Raw genomic sequence first — 24,283 nt, forward strand, 5'->3', positions numbered from 1 at the left:
AGTTGCTGGGCTGGCAGGAAGGCAGTCTGTGAAGTTGCTCGGCTGACAGTCTTTGGCTTAGGTCACCAGGGAAGGGACTAAAACCTTTCAATCATGTGAGAAACGAGAACCCTCGCTTTGTAATAACAAAGTCAAGAGGCTAGGGAAGGTGAAAGTTTTTATTTTACAGTAATTCTACAGACATGGAGATTGGCCTACTAAAATGACTGGCGTACCACTCTGGCATGAAACAATAATTCTGTTTTGTTTTTCAAGTATACACGAATGTCTGCCTACTAAAAGGACTGGTGTACCAGTTTGGCACAAAACTGTGATTTATTTTTTTATTTTATTTTTTTATTTTTGGGTGGGGAGGGGTGGCTTTGGATTTTGAGAAACAGTGATTTTTAAAGGCCCTCTTCCCATAGTCTGGTACTCCCGAGAGCTACATAACCTTTGCTCTCACCTAGCAAAGCACCCTCCCGAAACTCCCCATCCTATTGACTCAGAACATCAAGCCTAATCTATTGTATATCCTGGGCTTTGGGATCCCCTTTTCTGATCCTCATCGGCTCAGTCACATGGCAGAGTACCTGTAACTTTTCAACTCTAGGATAAACTGGAGTGCCTAGACAAGCAGGCACCAGCTGCCCACGTCAGGCAAGCCAGGGGTATGGTTGGGGACAGTGGCGGCAGGCAGTGGGCTAGCGTCTCCTGCTTATCTGTAATTGAGGCCCAAACCACCTCGTACTGAAAATGGAACGTGATTTATTTATTGATTCATTTATTTAGTTAATAGAAGTGGGTTTATTTTTGTCTTATGGTTCCAGACGGTCAAAGCTCACAAAGATGGCGTGGCAGCAGGAGCATGATTTATTTCTTGCACAACAGAGGCTCAAACAGCCCTGGCCTCCACCAGCTTAGGTTAAAGAGAAAATAAATAAACATTACCGTAAAGGCCTATGATTACCATTAACGGCACTTGAAAAATAATTTAGCCTCGATTAGCTAAACACCCTGGGGGGGAGGTGGGTGGGCCGTTTTTATCATCTCTGGAAGAAGGGCTTCCTTGCTTCAGCCGAAGGGTGACTCAGGAACAGCAGCGGCAGCCAAGGCGGCCCAGGCACGGGGAGGGAGCTAGGGTGAGCGTGCGAGCCTCGGGAGAGCAGGCGAGCAGGCGAGGGCGGCGGGGAGCGGAGCCGGCGGAGGAGGCGAAGAGCGGCAGCCGGAAGGGCCGTCCTGAGCATCCGGGGGAGCGGCGGGGGAGGTGGGAGCGGCATCCCGGAGCGCCGCCGGAGGTGGGAGCGGCATCCCGGAGCGCCGCCTCACCTCGGGTCGGGGAGGAAGGGGGGAAAATCGACCGGCGCGCGGAACTCGCCTCCCGGCGGCGCGGCGGGCTATGGTGAGGCTCTGCGGGGCCCGGCCGCACGGGGGCGCCGGAGGGCTATGGTGAGGCTCTGCGGGGCCCGGCCGCACGGGGGCGCCGGAGGGCTATGGTGAGGCTCTGCGGGGCCCGGCCGCACGGGGGCGCCGGAGCACGGCCGCGAGGCCTTCTTCTTCCCGCCGCCCGCCGCCGGAAGCGCTCTCCTGACCCTGCGCGCCCGCCGCGGGAAGATGGCGCTGGAAGCTGGCGACATGGAAGAGGGGCAGCTCTCCGACTCGGATTCCGACATGACGGTGGTCCCCAGCGACAGGCCGATGCAGATGGCGGTGAGCGAGGAGAGGGCGCGCGGGGGCCGGGGCCGGGGGGTCGGGGGGGTCGGGGTGGGGGGAGCGCGGCCGGGACGGAGGGGCGCGGGCGGCCTCGGGGATGCAGGGAGGCGGAGGCCGCGGGGCATGGGGGGCCCGCCGGCTACCCGGCCTCGCGGCCTTCCGGGACACGCGTGCACCCCGCTCTCTGGCGGCTCCTCTTTCTGCAAACTTCCCGGCTCCTGCACAGCCGCCCCTGGAGACGGATTTTTTTTTTTTTTTCTTCCCAAAGGTAGAGCGTGGGGACGGAGAGCTGAAACGGCTTCTGATGCTCTTATTTTGTCCCTGGCCGATACGATGGCGTACTCGGGGCCCGGTCTTCAGTGTTTCCCCCGCCACACACACACCGAGTTTAGTCTGCTTCCACGCGCTGCATGGAGGCACCAGGCTTTGTTTCAGCTGCCCAGGGTGGTTGGTAGACGGCATCTCCATGTGTAGCCCGCGGCTGATCTGGCACTGGAGCTGTCGTCTTGCCTCCTGACACCCCAGAAGTGCTGGGTGATCACCGAGCACTAGCACTCCAGGCAGCTTGCTGATTTTTTTTCTGAGACTCCCGTTATTCTCTCCGAGGGCTTTCCTGCCAGGCTACCCGCACTCAATCCTTGGCACCGCCGCTATCTGCAAAATATTCAACTGCCCTGTTTTGGTGTTCAGGTGGGACTGGCATGATAGACCGCCCCCCGGGTGTAAAGGTATGATGCGGAATACTGCACACTGTAAGGCCTGGCCAGGGTTGGCCGCGGTTATCACCGGCGAACTATTCACTTACTGGCTTAAGTCATCTCACTCATTTTAAATACCTAAGAGGAGTTCAACGAATGTTTGGTCTTGTGTTTAGTATAAAAAGCAACGATGGAGGGCAAAGGTGGAGTTAGAAGAAGTAAACTCAGGGCTGCAGTGCTTAGTAGGGTGACTAGTTAGCGTATATTTCAAAATAGCCAGGGGGTGGGGGTGTAGCTCAATGGTAGAGTGCTTGCCTAGCATGCAGGAGGCTCTGAGTTCAATCCCCCTGTACTCATAAGCCAAGTGTAATGTACACACGTATCCCCCCATAAAAGGGTTTATTCACCATAAAGAAATGATAAATGTTTAAAGTGCTAGATAAGCTAACAACCCTGATTTGATCATTGTGAAATATATACATATATTGAAGCATCATACAGCGTAAATTTGTGTAGTTAGTATGTGGTGGTTAATTTTTGTTTGTTTTTTCAGACGGGGTTTCTCTGTGTAGCTTTGGAGCCTGGCCTGGTCTCAAACTCACAGATCCTCCTACCTCTACCTTCCCTACGCTGGGATTAAAGGCGTGCGCCACCAGCGTCAGTTGTTAAAGTTTTTTAAGTGATTATCTTCACATGTAGATGTCTTAGGATATTAATATTAGGATCTTATTTTTCAGCCCCTTTAAAATTTTTTACATTAATAATTGGTTAACAATGCTGTGAAGTCTGAATTTTTTTTTTTTTAGACAGGGTTTCTCTGTGTAGCTTTGCGCCTTTCCTGGGACTCACTTAGTAGCCCAGGCTGGCCTCGAACTCACAGAGATCCGCCTGGCTCTGCCTCCCAAGTGCTGGGATTAAAGGCGTGCGCCACCACCGCCCGGCTTGAAGTCTGAATTTTGAGAGGTTTTGTTGTTTGTTTGTTTTGAAACAGGGTCTCTTTTGTAGCCCAAAGTGTCTTCAAAACCAGGATCCTCCTGCCTCAGCCTTCTGAGCGCTGATTAAAGGTGTGCACTACTACACCTGATGAAACCTGCAGTTAAAAGTAATGTGTCTGTCTAGCCTGGGTGGTGGCCCACGCCTTTAATCCCAGCACTCTGGAGGCAGAGGCAGGCGGATCTCTGTGAGTTTGAGGCCCCCCTGGGCTACAGAGTGAGTTCCAGGAAAGGTGCAAAGCTACACAGAGAAACCTGTCTCGAAAAACCAAAAAAAAAAAAAAAAAAGGTAATATGTCTGGTATTCTTCCCCATAGGAGCTTACCATCAAATCTTTTTTTTGGCGATAGGGCCTCACTCTGTAGCCCTGGCTGGCCTTGAACCTACAGAGATTTGCCTGCCTCTGCCTCCCAGGAGTGCTGGGATTGAAGTTGTGGGTTGCTAAGCTCTACTATCCCATCAAATCTTAAAGGAGTAGCCACAGAACCATATAACGGAAGTTGATACACCCAACTAGAAAATATATTTTTGGAGAGAAAGATAACAAACTTTGTCTTAACTGCCAGTAACAATTACTGTGTATGTCATTCTCACAGATGTGGTCTTTAAAGGTGAGGAGTGAAGGCTTTGGTAAATTTTATAGAAGGAGATCTCTCAGAACTGAGTTAATTTAATAGGGACTAGATTATTTCAGTTGTCTTTGGAGCATGATTGTTTGGGTGCTCCAGTTGAATCTCTACTGCATTCTTTCTCCCTCCTCTTCTCTCCTTAAGAAGGCCTTGCTGTGCAGCTCAGACAGGCCTGAACCCGCTCTGTACCCTAAGGTGTCCCTAAGCTTCTGATCCTCCTGCCTTAGCCTCTGGGATGCTGGGATGACAGGCATGCGCAGTACTACATCATTGTAAAAAAAATAGCCTGTGGTAGGTGGAATGAATGTTTTGTGGAACTGACTCCGATTTCTTCCGCTTGCAGAAAGTGCTAGGTGAGGGCAGTCTTGCATGTGCGCCGGTATCCAACTATCGGACAGTTAAGAATGTGGATTCGAGTGAGGAGAGTGTGGATTCAGATGAAGAGTGCTCTCCTTGGAAACACAAGCGACAAAAATGTTTTAATCCTCCTCCTCCCAAACCAGAGCCTTTCCCGTTTGGCCAGGGCAGTCAGAAAACCGCTCTCAACGGAGGAAAGAAGGTGAACAACATCTGGGGTGCCGTGCTACAGGAGCAAAATCAGGACGCGGTGGCCATTGAGCTCGGCATCTTGGGGATGGAGGGCACCATTGACAAAAGCAGGCAGTCGGAGACCTATAATTATTTGCTTGCGAAGAAACTGAAGCGGGAATCTCAAGAGTATACAAAAGAACTAGACAAAGACCTAGATGAATACATGCGTGGTGACAAAAAGCCCGGGTCAAAGGAAGAAGAGAACGGGCAGGGTCATCTCAAACGGAAGCGGCCCGTCAAAGACAGACTGGGTCACAGACTGGAAATGAACTACAAAGGCCGCTACGAGATCACAGAAGACGACGCTCAGGAGAAAGTGGCTGATGAAATTGCTTTCAGGTGAGCACTGGACTACATAGCTGGTCTTCACAGGAAGTAAGGTAGATGCTAAATACATTCTTTGTGAGGGCTGTTTTGTTCATTTGTTCGCTTGTTTTTAGGGTCTCGCTATAGTCCCAGCTGTCTGGAGCTTGCTGTGTAGACCAGGCTGGCCTCAAACTCCGAGATCCACCTGCCTCTGCCTCTCAGAGCTGGGATTAAAGGTGTGTGTTCCACACCTGGCTGAGGGTTTTTTGTTTTGTTTTATTTTATTTTTCTTAAAGGAATTAATTAACCCAGGGCATATTTGACTATGAATGCATTTGTGCCTTTTCAAAGATAGCTTGGAGCTGGAGACCTAGCACAGTTGGTACAGTGCTTGACTGATATGCATGAGACCCAAAGTTCAATCCTTAGCACCCCATACACTGGGCATAGTGTTCCATGCCTGTAATCACAGCACTAAGGAGACGGAAGATCAGAAGGTCAAGATCATTCTTGTCGGGTGGTGGTGGTGGTGGTGGTGGTGGTGGTGGTGGTGGTGGTGGTGGTGGTGGTGGTGGTGGTGGTGGTGGTGGTGCACGCCTTTAATCCCAGCACTCAGGAAGGCAGAGGCAGGCAGATCTCTGTGAGTTCAAGGCCAGCCTGGTCTCCAAAGCAAGTTCCAGGAAAGGCGCAAAGCTACACAGAGAAACTCTGTTTCGAAAAACCAAAAAAAAAAAAAAAAATCATTCTCAGCTCCATAGGGAGTTTGATGCCAGCCTGGGCTAGATGAGATATTGTCTCAAAAGGGGGAAAAACTAAGGGGGAGCCTGGCAGGATGGCTCAGCTGGTAAAGGCACTTGTCACTAAGCCTGATGCAGGTTGAACCCCTGATCTGATGTGGAAGAAGTAGGAAACCAACTCCTGCAAGCTGTCTTCTGACCTCCACATTTGTGCCATGGCATGACCCCACCCCCACCCCACACATACACACAAATAAATGGATGTAACTATTTTAAATGTTATTTCTAAGATGAAAAAGAACTGATAGGTTAATATGATAATCACTCATTTTCAGGGTTTTTTTTTTTTTTTTTTTTAATTTTTTTTTGGTTTTTCGAGACAGGGTTTCTCTGTGTAGCTTTGCGCCTTTCCTGGGACTCAGGCTGGCCTCGAACTCACAGAGATCCGCCTGGCTCTGCTTCCCAAGTGCTGGGATTAAAGGCGTGCGCCGCCGCCGCCGCCGCCGCCGCCGCCGCCACCACCACCACCACCACCACCACCACCACCACCGCCCGGCGTGGTGTTTTTTTTTTTTTTTTTTTTTTTTTTATGGAGACAAATTATCCAGTTTTACAACCATTGCTTTATTATTATTATTATTATTATTATTATTATATTTTTATAACCATTGCATTTAAAACCTTTTCTCTCCAGTAAAATTCTTTGTCACCACGTCCATATATCCATTTACTGTTAATATCCTTGTTCTCCTTCCCAGACAAGTATACTTCCTGTCCTTGTAAATTTGCCATATAGATGCAGCGATGCAGTATACCTTTTTTGTAGTTTTTTTGTTTTCAAGACAGGGTTTCTTTGTGTAGCTCTGTAGACCAGGCTGGCCTTGACCTCAGAGATCCACCTGCCTCTGCCTCCCAAGTGCTGGGATTAAAGGCATACACCACTCACCATGCTTAGTTACTTATTTTCTTAATTTGTAAATGAGGGGTGTTGCTTTTTGTGTGATTTGGGGGTTTGGTTTTAGAGAAAGGTTTCCCATAGCCCAGGCCAGCCTGAAACTTACTATGTACCAAGGTGGGTCTTGAACTCTCCTTCTGCTTCTACCTCCCAAGGGCTGAGATTACAGGCATTCACTACAATAGTCTGACCCTGCGATTTTATTGGAGGCATATAGATTTATGTATATCCAGACTGATGGATAGTCTATATTTATTTATTACGAGTAATGCTGTTAGTGAACCTTTGCTTGCAGATCCTTTGACCATATGTTTTCATTTCTTTTGGGTAATTGGAATTGTTTGGCAGATACTAAATTGACAACTTATGCATTTTTCACAGGTTCAGATTCTAATTAACTCTTATTAGCTCTAAGTCACTAGTTACATATTTGAAAATAAATATTGCTGTTAGGGAAACAGTGTTTCAGGCAACACCAGTACTGGTAAGTTTTGGTTTTAATAGTCAAGATGTTTGAGAGCTGGAGAGATGGCTGTTAGTTAGGAGCACTGGCTGTTCTTCCTGAGGATCCAGATTTGATTCCCAGCACCCACATGGCAGCTCACAGCCATCTGTAACTCCAGTCCCAGGCAATCTAACACCCTCTTTAGGCCTTTGTGGGCATTGAGTGCACATGGTACACATGCATACATGCAGGCAAAACACTCATACACAAAAAATAAAAATCTTAAAAAAAGTAAAAATCAGGCCTGGGTTTCAAGTCCAGTGGCAGGGGACCAGCATCCTCTTCTGGCCTCCTGGGCATTAAACATGAGACATACATGCAGACAATACACTTACACATACAGAAAATTTTAGATAAAAGATTGGAATTCTCATTCAGAAAAGAAATGTAGAACTTATAAACTAAAGTCTCCCTTGGAGATAAGGAAGCTTAGGCCCAGTAGTTGTCTGGCTTGCACAAGGTCGTCAGTTTTGTGGGGGTCAGACCTGAAGCTGAGCCTTGGTCCCTGGCTCCTCCTAGTCTGGTGCCTTTTCCACAGTATTGCATTGTCTCCTGTGAGGAGAAACCAAGGTGCTGGGTCTGATTGGAACTGAAAAGGCTTCTGCACTGTTTTTCTTATCTCCGGGGACCATGGCTCTGTCTGACCCAGTTAGAGAGTTATTCAAGCTCCCTGTATCGTTCATCTCTGCAGAGATGAACGAAAATAATGTGTCTAACATTGGAAAGAATTGACGTGTGCAGATTAAGTAAGGCCGTTAGGATCGAACTATAAGAAACCATTTGTAGATATTAGAAGGCTAATTTTGAAGCATAATAACTGAAAGCATATTATATGTTTGTTACTTGGTTTGGCAGAAGTGAACCAATTTATTGTCTTTACATTTAGAGTTGAATTCATTCACCTCGCTCTGCATGCTTATTTATTTTGAGAACTGCCATAATCCAGCAAGGCAAATGAAGAGGCTTAGTTTAAGAGTTAATATAGAATTGAGGTTAACATCCTCTGGGGACTGAAGAGCAGGTTGTTCCATGTCAGTGACTCCACGGTAAATGGATGGCGATTAGAAAGAAAAGCAGGTGTTAGCAGTAAGGTTTGGGTTCCAGTTGAGAACTATACTGGGGAATAGATTTCAACAAGTAGTAATTGCTTTGTGTTCTCAACAGGTTACAGGAACCGAAGAAAGACCTGATAGCCCGAGTAGTGAGGATAATTGGGACCAAAAAGGCCATTGAACTTTTGATGGAAACTGCTGAAGTTGAACAAAATGGTGGTCTTTTCATAATGGTAAGACTGCTTTACTGGTTCTAGGTTTGGTTTTGGGTTTTTGTTTGTTTGTTTGTTTGTTTGTTTGGTTTGGGTTTTGGTTTTTTGAGACCAGGTTTCTCTGTGTAACCCTAGCTGTCCAGGAACTTTCTCTGTAGACTAGGCTCGAACTCACAGAGATCTGCCTGTGTAAACAGATGTTTCCTGTCCCCATTGCCTGGTCTCAAATAACCAACTTAAAGGCTGAATATGAGTTAATAGATGCTTGGCCCATAGCTCAGGCTTGTTACAACCTAACTCTTGGGTTTTTTTGAGACAAGGTTTCTCTGTGTAGTTTTGGTGCCTGTCCTGGATCTCGATCTGTAGACCAGGCTGGCCTCGAACTCACAGAGATCTGCCTGGCTCTGCCTCCCGAGTGCTGGGATTAAAGGTGTGCGCCACCACCGCCCGGCCTACAAGTTAACTCTTAAATTTAAATTAACCTATATTTCTATTTATATTTGCCACTTGGTACATGGCTTGTTTCCTCATTTCTTACATGTCCTGCTTGCTCGGTGGCTGGCTGGCTGGCTGGCTGGCTGGCTGGCTGGCGTCGATCTGACTCTCCCCTCCTTCCTATCATTTTTAGTCTGACTCTTCTGCCTAACTTCCTGCCCAGCTACTGGCCTGTCAGCTTTTATTGGCCAATGAGAATAATACCTATTCGTAGTGTACAGAAGGATTAGTCCACAGCGTGCCTGCCTCTGCCTGCCTCTGCCTCACCACCACTGCCTGGTGCCTGTGGCTGGTTTTATAGTATCATCTGGCTTTTTTTTTTTTTTTTTTTTTAAAGCAGAATAAACTTGCCTCTCTGTTGCCCTCCCCACCCCTGCTTTGATGACAGGGTTTCACTGTGTGGCTCCTCCAGCTATCCTCAGACATTGTAAGACAACTGTCGGGAAGGAATTGAAAGGTCAAGTTTGAAGGGTTTAGTTTTGGAGCACAGCTTACTGTACTTTAGCTGAATTATTCGATTCCTTGTGCTCCGTCTCCTCAGTAGATAATGAAGATGAGTCCTATGCTCTAAGGATTAGATGAGATGGTACGCATAGGGTACATAGCTTAATGCCAGGCATCATGGGTGCAAGGCCTGCCTAGTTTACAGAGTACAACCCTGTCTTGAAAACACTGAAGTTATAAAACCCAAGTAGAGCTTGGTGTGATGGGATTTGCCTGTAGTCTCAGGATTCAGGAAGCCAAGGCAAAAGGATTCCTGGGGGTTCCCGGACAGCCTGGGCAAGACCCTGCCTCAGAAATAAGTCAGATCACAAACGGATAAACAGTATACCTGCGTGTATTAAAAGTTCAAGGGTGGTCGGGTAAGAAGGAAAGCTATCTGAAAAAGCCCCTAAAGTGGGAAAGGGGTTGAAAAAAAACTGTTCACTGTGTCTTCTCTGGCAAGGCCAAGGGCAGTATCACTTAGAAGGTGGTTTTACAGATTCCATTCATTCAGCTTTCACTGTGAAGTAAGGATGAGAGTGTGACTGTCTTCCTTCTCTCCTGCTGCTCTTGGTTTGGTGTGTTACCCGGCAGGCACAGCACAGGAAGTAGATAAAAAGCTGTGGGAATAGAGAGAAAAGAAACCTGCAGGATTGACGGGTTAAGAGCACATAGTATTCTGGAGAGGGCTCAAGTTTAGTTCCCAGCACACATGTTGGATGGCTCACAGCCTTCTTCTCCCCACCACCCCCCCCTCCCCCGGAGCTGAGGACCGAACCCAGGGGTCTTGCGCTTGTTAGGCAAGCGCTCTACCACTAAGCTAAATCCCCAACCACCTCACAGCCTTCTTTAACTCCAGCCCCACAGGAATCTAATGCCCCTGGCCTCTCTGGGTACCAGCATTCACACTACCACATATAATATTTAAAATTAACATTTTGAAAAAAGATTGATAGCATTGGCTGAAAAAACAGCCTATAAACTTAAATTATAGAAATCAGCAACAAAAGATAAAATTAGTCATATCACTTGTTTAGATTTTCATTTACTTGAACATGAAATTAAAGGTTTATTGTAACTTCATAAAAAAGAAACTATATTCAAATGGGTTAATACTGGTCTGCTGAATACTGAGATGTGAATTCAAGTGCACTTTTGATGTATCCTCTTTGAATAATTGAGTGCCTACTTTGTACTGAGAGATGTTGAGGTTGAAGACAAGAAAAACTCAGTTTATTGCAATAATTATAGAGCCAGGCCTGGTGACACATGTGTATAATCCCAGCACATGAGAGGCAGAGATAGGAGGATCACTGAGTTGGCCTACCTAATAAGGTTCAGACTCATCAGCTTACATAGTGAAACCCTGTCTCAAAAAAAAAAAAAAAAGGAAACAATAATTAGTGGCCTTTGAAATGGCTAGGTGGGTAAAGGCATTTGCTGCCAAGCTTGATGATCGGAATTCCTCCCTAGATCCACTCATGGTGGAGTCATGGCGTGGAACAGCCTGCCAGCTTCTGCAAGTTGTCCACTGAGCTCCACATGTATGCACACCTTTCTTGAAAAAAATTAATGTGAAAATTTTTTAAGAGTAACAAATATAATTTCAAGTGTATTGACAAGTCTATGCGCTAAGGGGAAATAAATAGATCAAATGAAGGTGTAAGGAAGAGGGCGGAGGTGTGGTAGAGATCAGAACAGGCTTAAAAGGCAAAGCATTAAGTGCTGCAAGACTAGGCCATGTGTGTGACAATGTGGACGACGGGAGAGGTACCTGCTAGGCCAGAAATGCTCAAAGTGAGCAAGAATTTGCCGTGGGTGCAAAGTTTGGTAGGATGCCAAGAATACTCAAGGTATTTGGCACTTCAGTGTGATCTTTTCAAAACTAAAAAATTGTTTTTGTTTTGTTTTTGAGATGGGGTCTTTCGGGGTTGGGGATTTAGCTCAGTGGTAGAGCACTTGCCTAGGAAGCGCAAGGCCCTGGGTTCAGTCCTCAGCTCTGGAAAAAAAAAGAAAAGAAAAGAAAAAAGAGAGAGAGATGGGAGTCTTTCTGTGTATCCTTGGCTGCCCTTGAACTCACTCTGTAGACCAAGTGGCCTCAAACTCACAGATCCACCTGCCTCTGCCTCTGAGTACTGGAATTGAAGGTGTGCACCACATATCTGGCTCAAAACTAAAACTTAAAGCAAGAAAATCTACATTGGACTAAATAAAAAGGTGGACTTGAACCTTGTACATGTTGACCTAATCTCTTCCTGGTGCCTGATAGGAACAAGGGGGTCTTTGTGGTTGAATAAAATTAACGAGAGAATAGGACATAAGATGTATTAGTTACTGTCCTAGTGCTGTGCTAAAACACCATGACCAAGGCAACCTATAAAAGAAAACATTTAACGTGGGACCTAGCGTTTCAGGTTGGAATCTGTGAGTATAGCGATAGCTAAGAGCTCACATCTGAAGACAGATATGAGCAGAGAGAAGCACTGGGACTGGCCAGGTCCCCAGTGTCCACCAGCAAGGCCTTGCCTCCTAATTCTTTCCAAACAGTTCCACTAACGGGCACCAAGCATTCAAACATGAGCCTGTGGGGCCATTCTTATTCAAGCCACTACAGAAGACTAGAGAAGAAATATGGGCAGGTTCTAGTGGGGAAGAATTTGTGCTCAAATTTGACTTTTACTTTTAATAAAATATAGTTCTTGGAGGTCTTTGATTGGTTGAAGTGCACATTTCATTCTAGAATATGCTAAATCAGAGTTTCACCTCTTGCTCTCTGAGCTAGTGTCTTTCTCCAGGTCTTTTTACATATTGCTGTGTGTTTCACATTTCTGTGCTGTATTTTCTGGTGGTTAGCTGGCCTCCATGGGTAGTCTGAGGGTACTGACTAACACTTGTCAACTCAAGAGGACTGTGGCATACCTTAAGGGAAAAATTATATTCAGTAAGCCCCATTTAATAATGATTTGTAATGCTTTTAGTCATTATCCAGTATCAGTGAATCCGTAAGTGTGTGCAAGCAGTTTGGTTGGTTGATTTTTAATTTGTTGTCATTTCGGTGGTTGATTAAAACCCAGTCTTGTGCAAAATATGCCCTCTTCCACTGAGCTACACCCTTAACCCCAACAGATTGTTTTAAATAAAGTGTCCTTAAATAGGACTCAAGTTTGCCCAAATCTAATGTTATATTACGTCTAGAGCTGTGTTTTAATATTTGCTAATTCAGTGTTTGTGACTACTTTATAGAATATATCCATCATGAGTGGTGGGAAGCAGCAATAGATACATATATCTCAATGTATATATTTAAATCTAAAATTCTTAAAAAAAAAAAAAAAACAGAGTCAGATCTGGGTTTTAAATCTGGTACTAGCTGTCTCCATAAGCATACTTCCATTCAAATATGTCCTGGTCGTTCATGGAGCCCGTGGTCTGGGAGCTGGGGTTGTAGCTCAGTGACTGAGCACTTTCCTAGCATGGCAGAGGCCCTGACTTCTGTCTCAGCACTGTTAAATAAATAATCAGTCTTCATGTATGAAATTGTCAAAGAATAAATTCGAAATATTCTAAAAAAAAATTGCCCATGGAAGTGTGTGTAGTTTAATTTTTTTTCATTCCTTTTCATAGAATGGTAGTCGAAGAAGAACACCCGGTGGGGTTTTTCTGAATCTCCTGAAGAACACTCCTAGCATCAGTGAAGAGCAAATTAAGGTAATGACAATGGCTGTGTCCTTAGGCCCACACTTGTAATCCCAACACCCAGAAGCAAAGACAGGGGGATGGCTGCACATTCCAGAAAAGATCCCATTTCAAAAGATAGAGGGGAGCCAGGCATGGGAGTGCACACCTTTAATCCTAGCCCTTGGGTAGAGGCAGGGGCAGGTGGATCTCTGAGTTTGAGGCCACCAGAGTTACATGAGATCCTGTTTCAGAAATAGGAGAAGAAAGATGCATAGTCCTTTTTGGACTTCTACTTAGTCTTTCTTTTCTTTTTGTTTTGTTGTTTTGTTGTTTTGTTTGTTTGTTTGTTTGAGACAGGGTTTCTCTGTTTAATAGCCCCAGCTGTCTTAGAACTCACTCTGTAGACCAGGCTGGCCTCGAATTCACAGAGATCTGCCTGCCTCTGCCTCCTGCATGCTGGGTTTAAAGATGTGTGCCACCACTGCTGGGCTGGTCTAGCTTTTTGAGAATCAGTTTTAAGAACATGTAGTAGGGCCAATGAGAGGACTCAGTGACTAAGAGAGCTGGCCACTAAGGCCTACAACCTTGCTGGGAGCTATCCCTGGCTATGGACAGGTCTCAGCAGAGGATGTAAGGAGTCAGCCATGATGGTCAGGAGAATCTTGCAGCCCTGACAGACTAGCAGCCAGAGTGCTTCTTTATTTATACAGAATTTAGTAAGCAGGGATATATTCATGTTGTTCCAAAACATCGATCATATCATTTTTGTTTTTGGACATGTGTTTCACTCCCTTTTGCTCATCATTAATAAACTATGACAGAACAGAGTTATCATTTCTAGTCGTTTCCCTTTAAGTTTTGACACAATTGATGAAGAGTTAACATTTTTACTTATTAACCCATAACCTAATTTTTAAGAATCTAGAGGCATATGACAGCCTGTTCTCAGGCTGGTAGCTCTGGTTGCTACAAGAATGCTAGACCAAAACAAAGTCTTCAAGCCAACCCAGGCATATTGCCATGTCCCAAGCAGTGTATCATTAACTCTTAAAGGTCAGAATGCCCAAGAAAAATCCTCAGGCCAAAGCTGCTACAGCTATTCAAACTCTGGCATGGTAACTTCAGCTAATGTAACTAACTTTGTTGCTGTACATGTCACATCTTTGCCTAAGTGTACAGTGGGAAGAGGCTTGCTGAACTGTGACTAGTTCTTATAGCCCACCGAATCTTGTTGACCTTTTAAAGTTTCCTTTGTTTTCATTATCTTGTTCCTGAGTAAGTACAGGGACAAATGTTTCATAGCCTCATGAAGAGACCTCTGGCTTCTTTATGTGTGTCACAGCCTCCAAGGCCTAAGGAAGACCTTCCAGTAGATAAGGATGTCTCCTAAAAGTGTGTGTGTGTGTGTGTGTGTGTGTGTGTGTGTGTGTGTGTGTGTGTGTGTGTGTGTGTGTGTGTGTGTGAAGGGGGAGTATGTTCAGGACTTGCCTGGGGAAAGTAATACTCCTGGGAGAAGGCATAAATGATTTGTAAGAAATTTTCCATCAAGCCAATATCCCTTTAACTGCCATCTTTCCAGCCCTACAATAATATTTTGAAGAGATGGAATTGTTGTTACATTTTGCAAGTAGCATGTTCTTACATAGGTTAGTTTCATTTCATAGCACATATATAGTTTTGTAGTCAGATATAGTTAGGATGTTTCAAAGTTAGTAGTAGTAAATCTTTTATTCTGGTTGTGTGTGTGTGTGTGTGTGTGTGTTATCAGTTACAGTTTATTTAAATTCTAAACAAAACTTCCCCGTGGTCGTTTCTTTTAGCAAACACATATGTGGGATGATGTGTTCTGGTAGAATAAACATGGCCTACCTAACAGTAGACTGGTTTCGAATGTAGCGTTGGCACTTAATATCACGAACTCTGTTCTGATAGTGAGGTTACTAGTACTTTTTTTGTGAGAAAAAAATGACTATAAAAGTCCCGCCTCACCTCAGTGTACCTATAACAAATAATATGGGATGGTTTTTGTTTGTTATTTTTAGCCAATTTTTTTTTTGTTTGTTTCAGGACATTTTCTACATTGAAAATCAAAAGGAATATGAAAATAAAAAGGCTGCCAGAAAAAGAAGAACACAGCTATTGGGGAAAAAAATGAAACAGGCTATTAAAAGTTTAAGTTTTCAAGAGGATGATGATACATCACGAGAAACTTTTGCAAGTGACACTAATGAGGCCCTGGCCTCTCTTGATGAAGCCCAGGAAGGAGCTGGCGAAACCAAGCTGGATGCCGAGGAAGCCATCGAGGTGGACCACACTCAGGACTTGGACATCTTTTAGGCACATTTTGGACATTTTGAAGAATAAACCTTTGTAAAAAACCATCGTTTCCATTTCTGCTGAGGTTGCTGTACTGTGCACTGAATCTGGAGGAAGGAGAGAGTTTCTGTTTCTGTTTGAAGTAAAAGTGTACATGGCAGTCAGTGCCATTGATGGCAGTGTTTAAAGATGGATGGCTGTGGCTGACAGGCATACAGCACGGGCTTTACTTCTCACTCTGCTGCATGTACTGACTGGTAACGCCTCGTTCCACCTGCAGTCATTGTCCAGCTCACTGTTGGATGCCATTAAGAAGCTTTTTTTTCCTGATTTACCTTTTTGCTGAACTATGCTTTGGTTTCAACACATTCCATTAAAATATGCTATAATATGCATCAATTGTCAGCTCTGACATCCAATTGTTCCTGCAGGGTGGGCAGGGTCCTTCTGCCTCTGCCTAAGCAGTGCTGAGATGATGGGTTCATGCCACCATGCTCTACTACTTTTTGGCAATTTTTGATAAGAGTTATTTATTACTGTGTGCATGAGAGGAGAGGGAGAGTGAGGGGGCCGTGCATGTGGCCCCAGCATGCTTGTGGTAGTCCAAGGACAATTCTGTGGAGTCAGGTGTCTCTTCCCCTTTAAGTGGGTTCGGGGTTGTAAGGCCTACACCTCAAACATCTTTATCTGCTGAGCCATCTCACTAGCCCCTTCTGAGCACTCTTAAAGAGAGAAACTTAAGTCTGTACAGAAGCTGCTTGCCGTTTGTTTGTTGAAAGCAAATGTCAGAAGCTTTTTTTCTTTTTCTTTTTTTTTTTTTTTTGAGATAAGATCTCAATATGTAGCTCTGGCTGTCCTAGAACTCATTATGTCGACCAGGCTGGCCTCGGATTCCCTATGTAGCCAATGATGGCCTTGAATGTCTGATCTTCCTGCCTCTTCCTCCCAAGCGCTGAGATTACAGGCCTGCACCACCACACTTGGTTTATACAGTGTTAAAAATTGAACCTCAAGTTCAGTCCTGCTGAGCAAATACCACCAACTGAACTGCATCCTTAGGTTCTAATCCAACCATGTTTTCCTGTGTCTGTCAAATGTGCAGGGTCTCCAAGTACTCTCATGCTTTAATCAATAATGTTTTTCATGAAGAGACTTAGACACTGAAAATAGCTCTGAGCTGCACATTCCTGGCTCCCAATGGTTGCTGTGGCGTTAGCAGGATCATTGTTACATCAACAGCAGCAGTTTCATCAGAACTAGGCTGTATGAGGTTCTAAGTGAGAATTCTGTCATTGCTGCCAGTGATGGCTTTGGAAAAAGATGCCTGTCCCTCTTTACCCAAACTGGACGACAGTGGTGCAGCGGGGAAGGAATCTAAGCCTGCCAATAAGTGAGGAGGACCTCAGGGTTCTGGGTTGGTGGGTCATTGTGTTGTCTTAGACACAGTGCAGGGCCTCACAAGCTAGGCAGGTGCTCTACCACTGAGTCTCATCAGCCTCCCCTGCTCCACCCCCAGGACAGGCTCTCATGTGGTCCAAGCTGGCCTTGACCTTCCTATAGAGCTGAGAAGGACCTTGGATTCGATCTGCTTCCACCTTGAGAGTGCTGGGGATACTGGTGTGCACCACCAAGAAGTGCTAGAGATAGGACCGAAGTTTATGTATGCTAGGCAGGCTCTCTACCACCTAAACTGCATTCTCTGCCCTTGTCAGCCCCTTAAAATTGGTATTTTTCTGTTTTTTTTTTTTTTAATTTAAAAAACCATTACTTATATGTATGTATGTATCTGCACGGGTTTATGGGCAAGCACACTGGTGTGTGTGTGTGTGTGTGTGTGTCCTTGGAGGCGAGGAGAGGGTATTAGATGTGAGGGGAACTGGAACCACAGGCAGTTGCCCAGTGTGGGTGCTGGGAATTGAACCCCTGTCCTCATGACAGAATATTCAAGTGCTCTTAACTTCCCAGTCATCTCTGCTGTAGACTTTTTTTTTTTTTTTTTTTAAATAGGTTCTTCTCTCACACAGTACACTCTGACCACGGTTTCATTTCCCTCACTCCTACCCACCCCTCATTTTCCCTCCCCCAGATTTTTTTTTTTTTACTCCACCTCCGTTTCCTCTTAAGAAAAGAGCAGGTCTCCTAAAGAGGACAGCCAAACAAAACAAGATACACTAAGACAAGGCAAAAGCCCTCACATCAAGGCTGGACAAAGCAACCCAATAGGAGGATAGAGTCAGGAGCAGGTAAAAGTCAGAGATACACCCACTCCTGCTGTTAGGAGTCCCACAGAAACACCAAGCTAACAACCATAACGTGCAGAGGACCCGATGAAGATCCATGTGGTTGCCGATTCAGTCTCTGAGCCCATGTGAGGTCTGCTTAGTTGAGTTGGTGGGCCATGTTTGCCTGGTGTCCTCCATCCCCTCTGACTCGTACAGTCTTTCCTCCCCCTTCTGAGACAGTGTCTCCTTCAATTACCCATGCTGGTCGGTAGTTTGTGAGGCCTCTGCCTCGGTCTCCCAAATAGCTGAGATCACAAGTGTGTACCACCAACCCTCAGTGAGTCCTGGGGTTTCTGTTGCTGATTTGTTGTGCAATCTGAGACATACGAGAGCACAGTAAATTTGAGTTTTGTCTTAGCTACTTTTCTATTGCTGTGAAGAGACACCATGGCCAAGGCAACTTGTAGAAGAAAGAGTTTCTAAGAAGCTTATGGTTTCAGAGGATTAGTCCATGACCATCATGCCAGGAGCATAGCGGCAGGCAGGCAGGCATAGTCCTGCAACTGAGAGCTCACATCTCATAAACAAGCACAAGGCAGAGAGAGAGAGAGAGAGAGAGAGAGAGAGAGAGAGAGAGAGAGAGAGAGAGAGAGAGAGAACTGGGAATGGCAAGGGCTTTTGAAACCTCAAAGCCTACCCCCAGTGACACACCTCTTCCAACAAGACCACACCTCTAATCCTTCCCAAACAGTTCTACTACTGGGTACCAAGTATGCAAACATCCGAACCTATGGGGGCCGTTCTCATTCGAACCACCACATGCTTCTCCTTAGCATTTATACAGAAAGCTTAATGTTCCATAGAGAAAAGTTAGTGCAGGGATAGTGAGTCTGACTTAAATATAGAGCTTGGATAAATCCAGAATCCAAATTAGTCTTTCCCTCCCTCCTTTTCTTTCTTTTCTCTGGCTGCATATTCCCTTTGGACAATTCATAGGTATGAAGCAAATTGCGGTGTACTATATTCACTCTTCAAACTAAACTGTAGGGCTCGAGGGATGGCTCAGTGGTCAAGAGCAGCTGCTGTTCTTCCAGAGGACCAGAGTTCAGTTCCTAGCACCCACACTGAGCAGCTCACAACTGCCTCTAGTTCCAGCTCCAGGGGCTCGAATGCCCACTTCTGGCCTCTGAAAGGCATCTTCGCACACATACACACACACACACACACATACACACACACACACACCCCAAATCAAAATCAAAATGTATGTACATTTGTAGGTGAAGTACACATACCTAGCCCTAACTTGATTTTGGTGATACTTGGGTTTGTTTGTTTGTTTTGTGGAAGGGTCTTACTCTGGCCCTAGCTGGCCCAGTACTCAATAGGTAGATTGGATGGTCTCCATAGCAATCCTCTAGCATCCCAACTGTTGGGATTAAAGGCCTGAGCTCCCACGCCCAGCTGGCTGGCTGCTGAGATATTGAAAGGGCTGGCTTGCTGTTGGATGCACCTCAGCAGCAAAGCTCTCTGTCCTGCAGGTGTAGGATGTGAAGAACACAACTGCATCCATTCCTTAGAGCAGTGGTTCTCAACCTTCCTAATGCTGCGACCCTTTAATATAGTTTCTCGTGTTGTGATCCCAACCATAAAATTATTTTCATTGCTACTTCCTGCCAATTTTCTACTGTTATGAATCACAATGTAAATGTCTGTGTTTTCCAATGGTCTTAGGTGAGCCCTGTGAAAGGGTCGTTTGACGCCCCGCCCTCCTCCGCCAAAGGGGTCGTGACCAACAGGTTGAGAACCGCTGTCTTAGAATGATGTGGACACAATTTAACTTAATCTCCTTTCTCCTTTCCTAATCTTCAGGTGTGATGACATTCACTTGCCACGGTTCTCAATAAAGCAAGGCATGTTCCCATCACGTTACGTTATGCCTTGGAAGGAAAACATGAAATTCAGGAATGTGAATCTGCAGGTATCTTCTCACAAATATCCAGGTTGATGCCTGCCTACGGCTGTTAGAGATATCGGTGCTTTCCACCAAGCCTGGTGGCCTGAGGCTGACCTGTGACCCACAGGATGGAAGGAGAAAAATGATTCCTGCAGGTTGTCCTCTGGCCTGTGCACAGGCTCACTAAATAAACTAAACGTGATAATAAAACTAAAGCCAGTTTAGTATAATCTCTAAGACATGTATAGCTATGCAAAAAACCATTTTCATGTATTTTCACATATGCATGTAAACAAAAATAACCCAAATGCAAACTTAAAATGGACACGTGACAGCATTTGAGGTCACATACACTCATGTGCAGGGTTGGAGGCTGAGCAGGCGTAGGTGTCGTGAATAGTGAAGCTACAGTGCCAGAGCTATGTTTTTAGATGATGCTGACTATGCAAGCCGAGAGCCATAGGAAGAGCTGGGCTGGATTTACAGGTTAAGACTTGCCCACTCAGTGCTACTAGCCAGCCTGAAAACGTTTTCCAAATTCAGATTGACCATTATAGATCTCTTCTTTTCCCTGCCCTCCCTTCCTCCCTCCCTCCCTCCCCCCATTCCTCCCTCCTTCCATCCCTTCCTCCCTCCCTCCTCTCTTTCTCTCTTCTCTTCCTCTTCTTCCTTCTCCTTCCTACGACCCCCTCTCAAATTGAGTCTCAACTCTGGAGCCCAGATTCTCCTAGAACTCAATATGTAGCCCAAGCTGGCTTTGAAACTCATGGCTATCCCCCTGCCTCAGCTTCCCCAGTACTAGGATTACAGACATGAGCCACCATACCTATCTAGTAAGTTATTTCTTTAAAGAGTTAAAATGTATTATAGTATAAATAATTTGAAAATTTCAATAGAATAGTTAATGTTGAATTAGGAATATGTTTTGGCAAGACAAAAAGAAGTCTTAGAAATTATATTTACATGGGATAAAATAAATTATAAAACATGGCTCAATTATTTCCTTAAAAAATGCTCATGCACAATGCTATAAAATAAAAGAAGTTATGTTTTCCTTGAGATATATGGGGGTTTTTGTTTTGGTTTAGTTTTTGTTTTTTGTTTTTGAGACAGGATATTTCTGTGTAGCCCTAGCTGTCCTGCCTGCCTCTGCCTCCTGAGTCCTGGGATTAAAGGCATGTACCACCACCACCCAGCCTGGAATATGAGTTTTTATCTAACACTTAAAACAAAAAACAAAACAACAACAACAAAAAAACCTAAAGAAATTAAAACACAGGTATGAAATGCCAGTCTACATACGTTTATTATTAAGACTTTCTTCAATTTTGAGGGGTGTGTGTGTGTGTGTGTGTGTTAAAGCCTTGTTGTATATTCCTGGCTGTCCTGGAATTTTCGTATAGACATGCTGGCCTCTAACTCAGATCCACCGGACTCTGCCTCCCAAATGCTGGGATTAAAGGTGTGTACCACCGTGACTGGCTTTTCTTCAGTCTTAATATGGGGGTCTATTTTATATAATTTGATAGCTTAATAAATAGCATTGCAGGGTTTGGAGAGATGGCTCAATGGTATAAGAGCACTGGCTGCTCTTCTGGTGGACCTGAGTTCAATTCCCAGCACCCACAAAGCAACTCACAAATATCTGTAACTCCATTTCTAGGGGATCTGACACCCTCACACAGACATACATGCAGGCAAAACACCAATGCACATGCCATAAAAATAAATAAATTAGAAAAAAAGAATGATATTGCATGGTGAGTCACTACTTTTAACTACTTTTTTCACTTATTAGAAATACAAGATACAAACTTTATGAACTGAAATTGGAAACACTGAGTGTATTAAAGAAGCTCACTCACTGTTGTTATAAAAAGTATGTTTCATTCTGTCTTTCTATTGCTGTGAAGAGACACCAGGGCCATGGCAAAGGAAAACATTTAACTGGGGTGGTTTACATTTTGAAAGGTTTAGTCCATTATCATCATGGCAGGACATGGAATGAATGTGTGGAGGCAGACATGGTGCTGGAGAAGGAACTGAGAGTCCTACATCTTGATCTGCAGGCAACAGGAAGCAAACTGTGTACCACACTGAGCATAACTTGAACAAAAGAGACCTCAAAGCCCTGCCCCCCACAGTGACACACTTTCTCCAATAAGGTCACACCTACTCCAACAAGGCCACACCTCCTAACGGTGCCACTCCCTATGAGCTTATGGGGGCTGATTACATTCAGACTACCACACATTTATTTTATGTGTAAGCGTGTGTGGGGGGATGCTCTGGTTGGTTCACCATGTAGGGCCCAGGGACTGAAGTCAGGTCATTAGACCTGACAGCCTCTGCCATCCGAGCCATCTCCCCAGCCCCTCTTTTCCTTGTGTTTGGTTTTGCTTTGGTTTGGGCGTGAGGGTTGACCCTTCAGGCTTTCCTGTGGTGCTGAGCACACCGTACCACTGAGCTGACATCTGCAGCTGGAGCTTTAGCGATTTTAAGGGTGTTTCACTTTTACAGTGTAGTTTTATGTGTTCCCAACAATTTTTACAATATTACCAGTGACTCTGTGTGTGTGTGTGTGTGTGTGTGTGTGTGTGTGTGTGTGTGTGTGTGTGTGCAGAGTTCTACCTTAAGCAGTTACCATGAACTATAAAAAGAGAATGAAACGAAATTGCATGCTCACACTAACTGTTAATACTCTTATTAGCTTATTCTTCCCTTTCCATTTTTCCTTAGATGCTGACACACTTACATAAATGTAATTTAAAAATTAAAGAGAAAAGAAAAAGCCAGACATGGTGGCACACACATTTAATCCAGCACTTGGGAGGCAGAGGCAGGAGGATCTCTGTGAGTTCAAGGCCAGCCCTGTCTAGATAGCAAGTTGCAGGCCAGCCAAGGCTAACTAGTGAGATCCTTCCTTTAAAATAAAAGGGGGGTAGGGGTAGGGATCTGGAGAGATCACTCAGCAGATAAAAGGCTGATCTTTCAGAGGACCTGGGTTCAATTCTCAGCACTCACATTAGTAATACATTCTAATATAGTCACTTGGGTTGGGAGGAAGAAACGAAAAAGTCTTTAAACCTAACATGAAAATGATGTCTGGTGCTGTTCAGCAGAGTATTTTCTCTCTTAGCAAGCAGATGCGTGTGGGATCTATGCTGGCCCCTTGGAAGATTCTCTGTTCTGGGGTCACAGTGAGCGGCTTTGCCATGGGGAAGATCGGAAAGTCATCATGAAGAAAGGCCCACCGGAGATAAAGATTGCCGACATGCCTTTGCATTCGCCTCTCTCCAGATACCAGAGCACTGTGATCTCCCATGGCTTCAGGAGGCGACTGATCTAATGGGCTGACCTGGGGGTAGTGGTGTGCTTGCCCAACACACAAGAGGCTCAGGGTTCTAACCCCATTACTAATAAAAAGAATAAAATGATAAATTAGTTCAATCTCTTGCCCTCTCTTGGTTCTGGGGCTTAATTTAAGCTCACTGCATTTGGCCTAAAAGTTTAATTTGTTTGATGATTATAAGTCACTAGCATAATATAGAGATCTTCGATGCTTTGGAAAGGGCATCAGTTCTGAGACTATCTAAGGTCAAGCAGGAGAGGAAGGAAACTGCTTTTCTGGTGGCATTTCACTCCAGGTCGATAAAGAGCAACCGATGGGCCCAGCCTACTGTCTTGGGCATGCAGTCCCAGCCACTGTGAGTCCATAGATGCAACTGAGCCGCCATGTCTGGCCAAGACTGTTTTGTGCAGACATCCTCGGGCTTTTACAATCTCTCCAGCCCATCTTCTACTTTGATCTGAGTGTTGGAGAGGAGAGATGATATGGATGTCCTATTTAGACACGAGCTCCATAGTCTCTTATTCTCTGTACATTGACCAGTTGTGGGTCTCTGTATTAAAAAGAAGCTTCTCTGACGAGGGTTGCAAGATGCACTGACCTATGGCTATAAAGGTAAGAACTTGGGGGCAGAGGTTGCTTACCCCCATGGCATGTATTCCACTGTAGCAACAGCGGGCATGTCTCACAGGGCTCATACCTGGGTAAGATTGTTGCCTACTTCTCTTCTTTGGCACCATGCGTAGACCCTCCCAGGACTCAGAAAGCTAGCCAGCTGTGATGAGGCTTCAGTACCAAGCTCAATTTCTCCACGTCCTGTGATTCAAGTATGTGGTGTATTCAGCAATGAGGTTTTTTTACCATCACCGTCTGGAGGGTAACTGAGAACAAAGGCAATAGCTTGTAATATTAGGGGGAGGTGGCTATGGGACCTTGCTGAACAACAACTTGAAAAGAGGTCACCCATACTTGGAACTGGGTTATTTGATAGCCTGTGGTGTCTGGCAGAGGCACTGTTCCCATTAGAGAGGACCCCATTTAAACTCCTTTTCCAAATGTGTGTTTATATATGTTAGGATGCTTCTACAGTAGGTTTCTGTCTTAGGGCTTCTATTGCTGAGAAGAAACACTCTGACCCAAAGCAAGTTCGGGAGGAAAGGGTTTATTTGATTCATACTTCCACATCATAGTTCATCACTGAAGGAAGCCAGAACAGGATCTCAAAACAGGGCAGGAAGCCAGAGGCAGGGGCCGATGCAGAGGCCGTGGAGGGGGTGATGCTTACCAGCTGTCTCTTCCTGACTTGCTAATCCTGCTTTCTTACAGAACCCAGGACCACTAGCCCAGAGACAGAACCACCTACAATGGCCTGGGCCCTCTCCTATCAATCACACTTAAGAAAATGCCTCGCAGC

General features: G+C 45.2%; 2 protein-coding genes across 2 annotated transcripts; both read left to right on the top strand.

Moving 5' to 3' along the window:
- Positions 1–1,545: 1,545 nt before the first annotated feature.
- Phax (phosphorylated adaptor for RNA export) lies at positions 1,546–15,736 on the top strand. The gene is made up of 5 exons (XM_052742209.1): positions 1,546–1,689; positions 4,355–4,941; positions 8,270–8,390; positions 12,972–13,055; positions 15,093–15,736. The coding sequence occupies exons 1-5, from the start codon at positions 1,594–1,596 to the stop codon at positions 15,360–15,362; spliced, it is 1,158 nt and encodes a 385-aa protein (XP_052598169.1). The 5' UTR covers positions 1,546–1,593; the 3' UTR covers positions 15,363–15,736.
- A 119-nt stretch (positions 15,737–15,855) lies between these two features.
- On the top strand, positions 15,856–22,970 carry Tex43 (testis expressed 43). Its single transcript, XM_052742210.1, has 3 exons — positions 15,856–16,731; positions 19,436–19,544; positions 22,660–22,970. Exons 1-3 carry the CDS (start codon positions 16,646–16,648, stop codon positions 22,867–22,869), a joined length of 405 nt encoding a protein of 134 aa, XP_052598170.1. The 5' UTR covers positions 15,856–16,645; the 3' UTR covers positions 22,870–22,970.
- The last annotated feature ends 1,313 nt before the right edge of the window (positions 22,971–24,283 follow it).

The sequence above is a fragment of the Peromyscus californicus genome, unplaced genomic scaffold (assembly GCF_007827085.1).
Source record: "Peromyscus californicus insignis strain IS unplaced genomic scaffold, ASM782708v3 Scaffold_17__1_contigs__length_78620276, whole genome shotgun sequence".
In the NCBI taxonomy this organism is placed as follows: domain Eukaryota; kingdom Metazoa; phylum Chordata; class Mammalia; order Rodentia; family Cricetidae; genus Peromyscus; species Peromyscus californicus.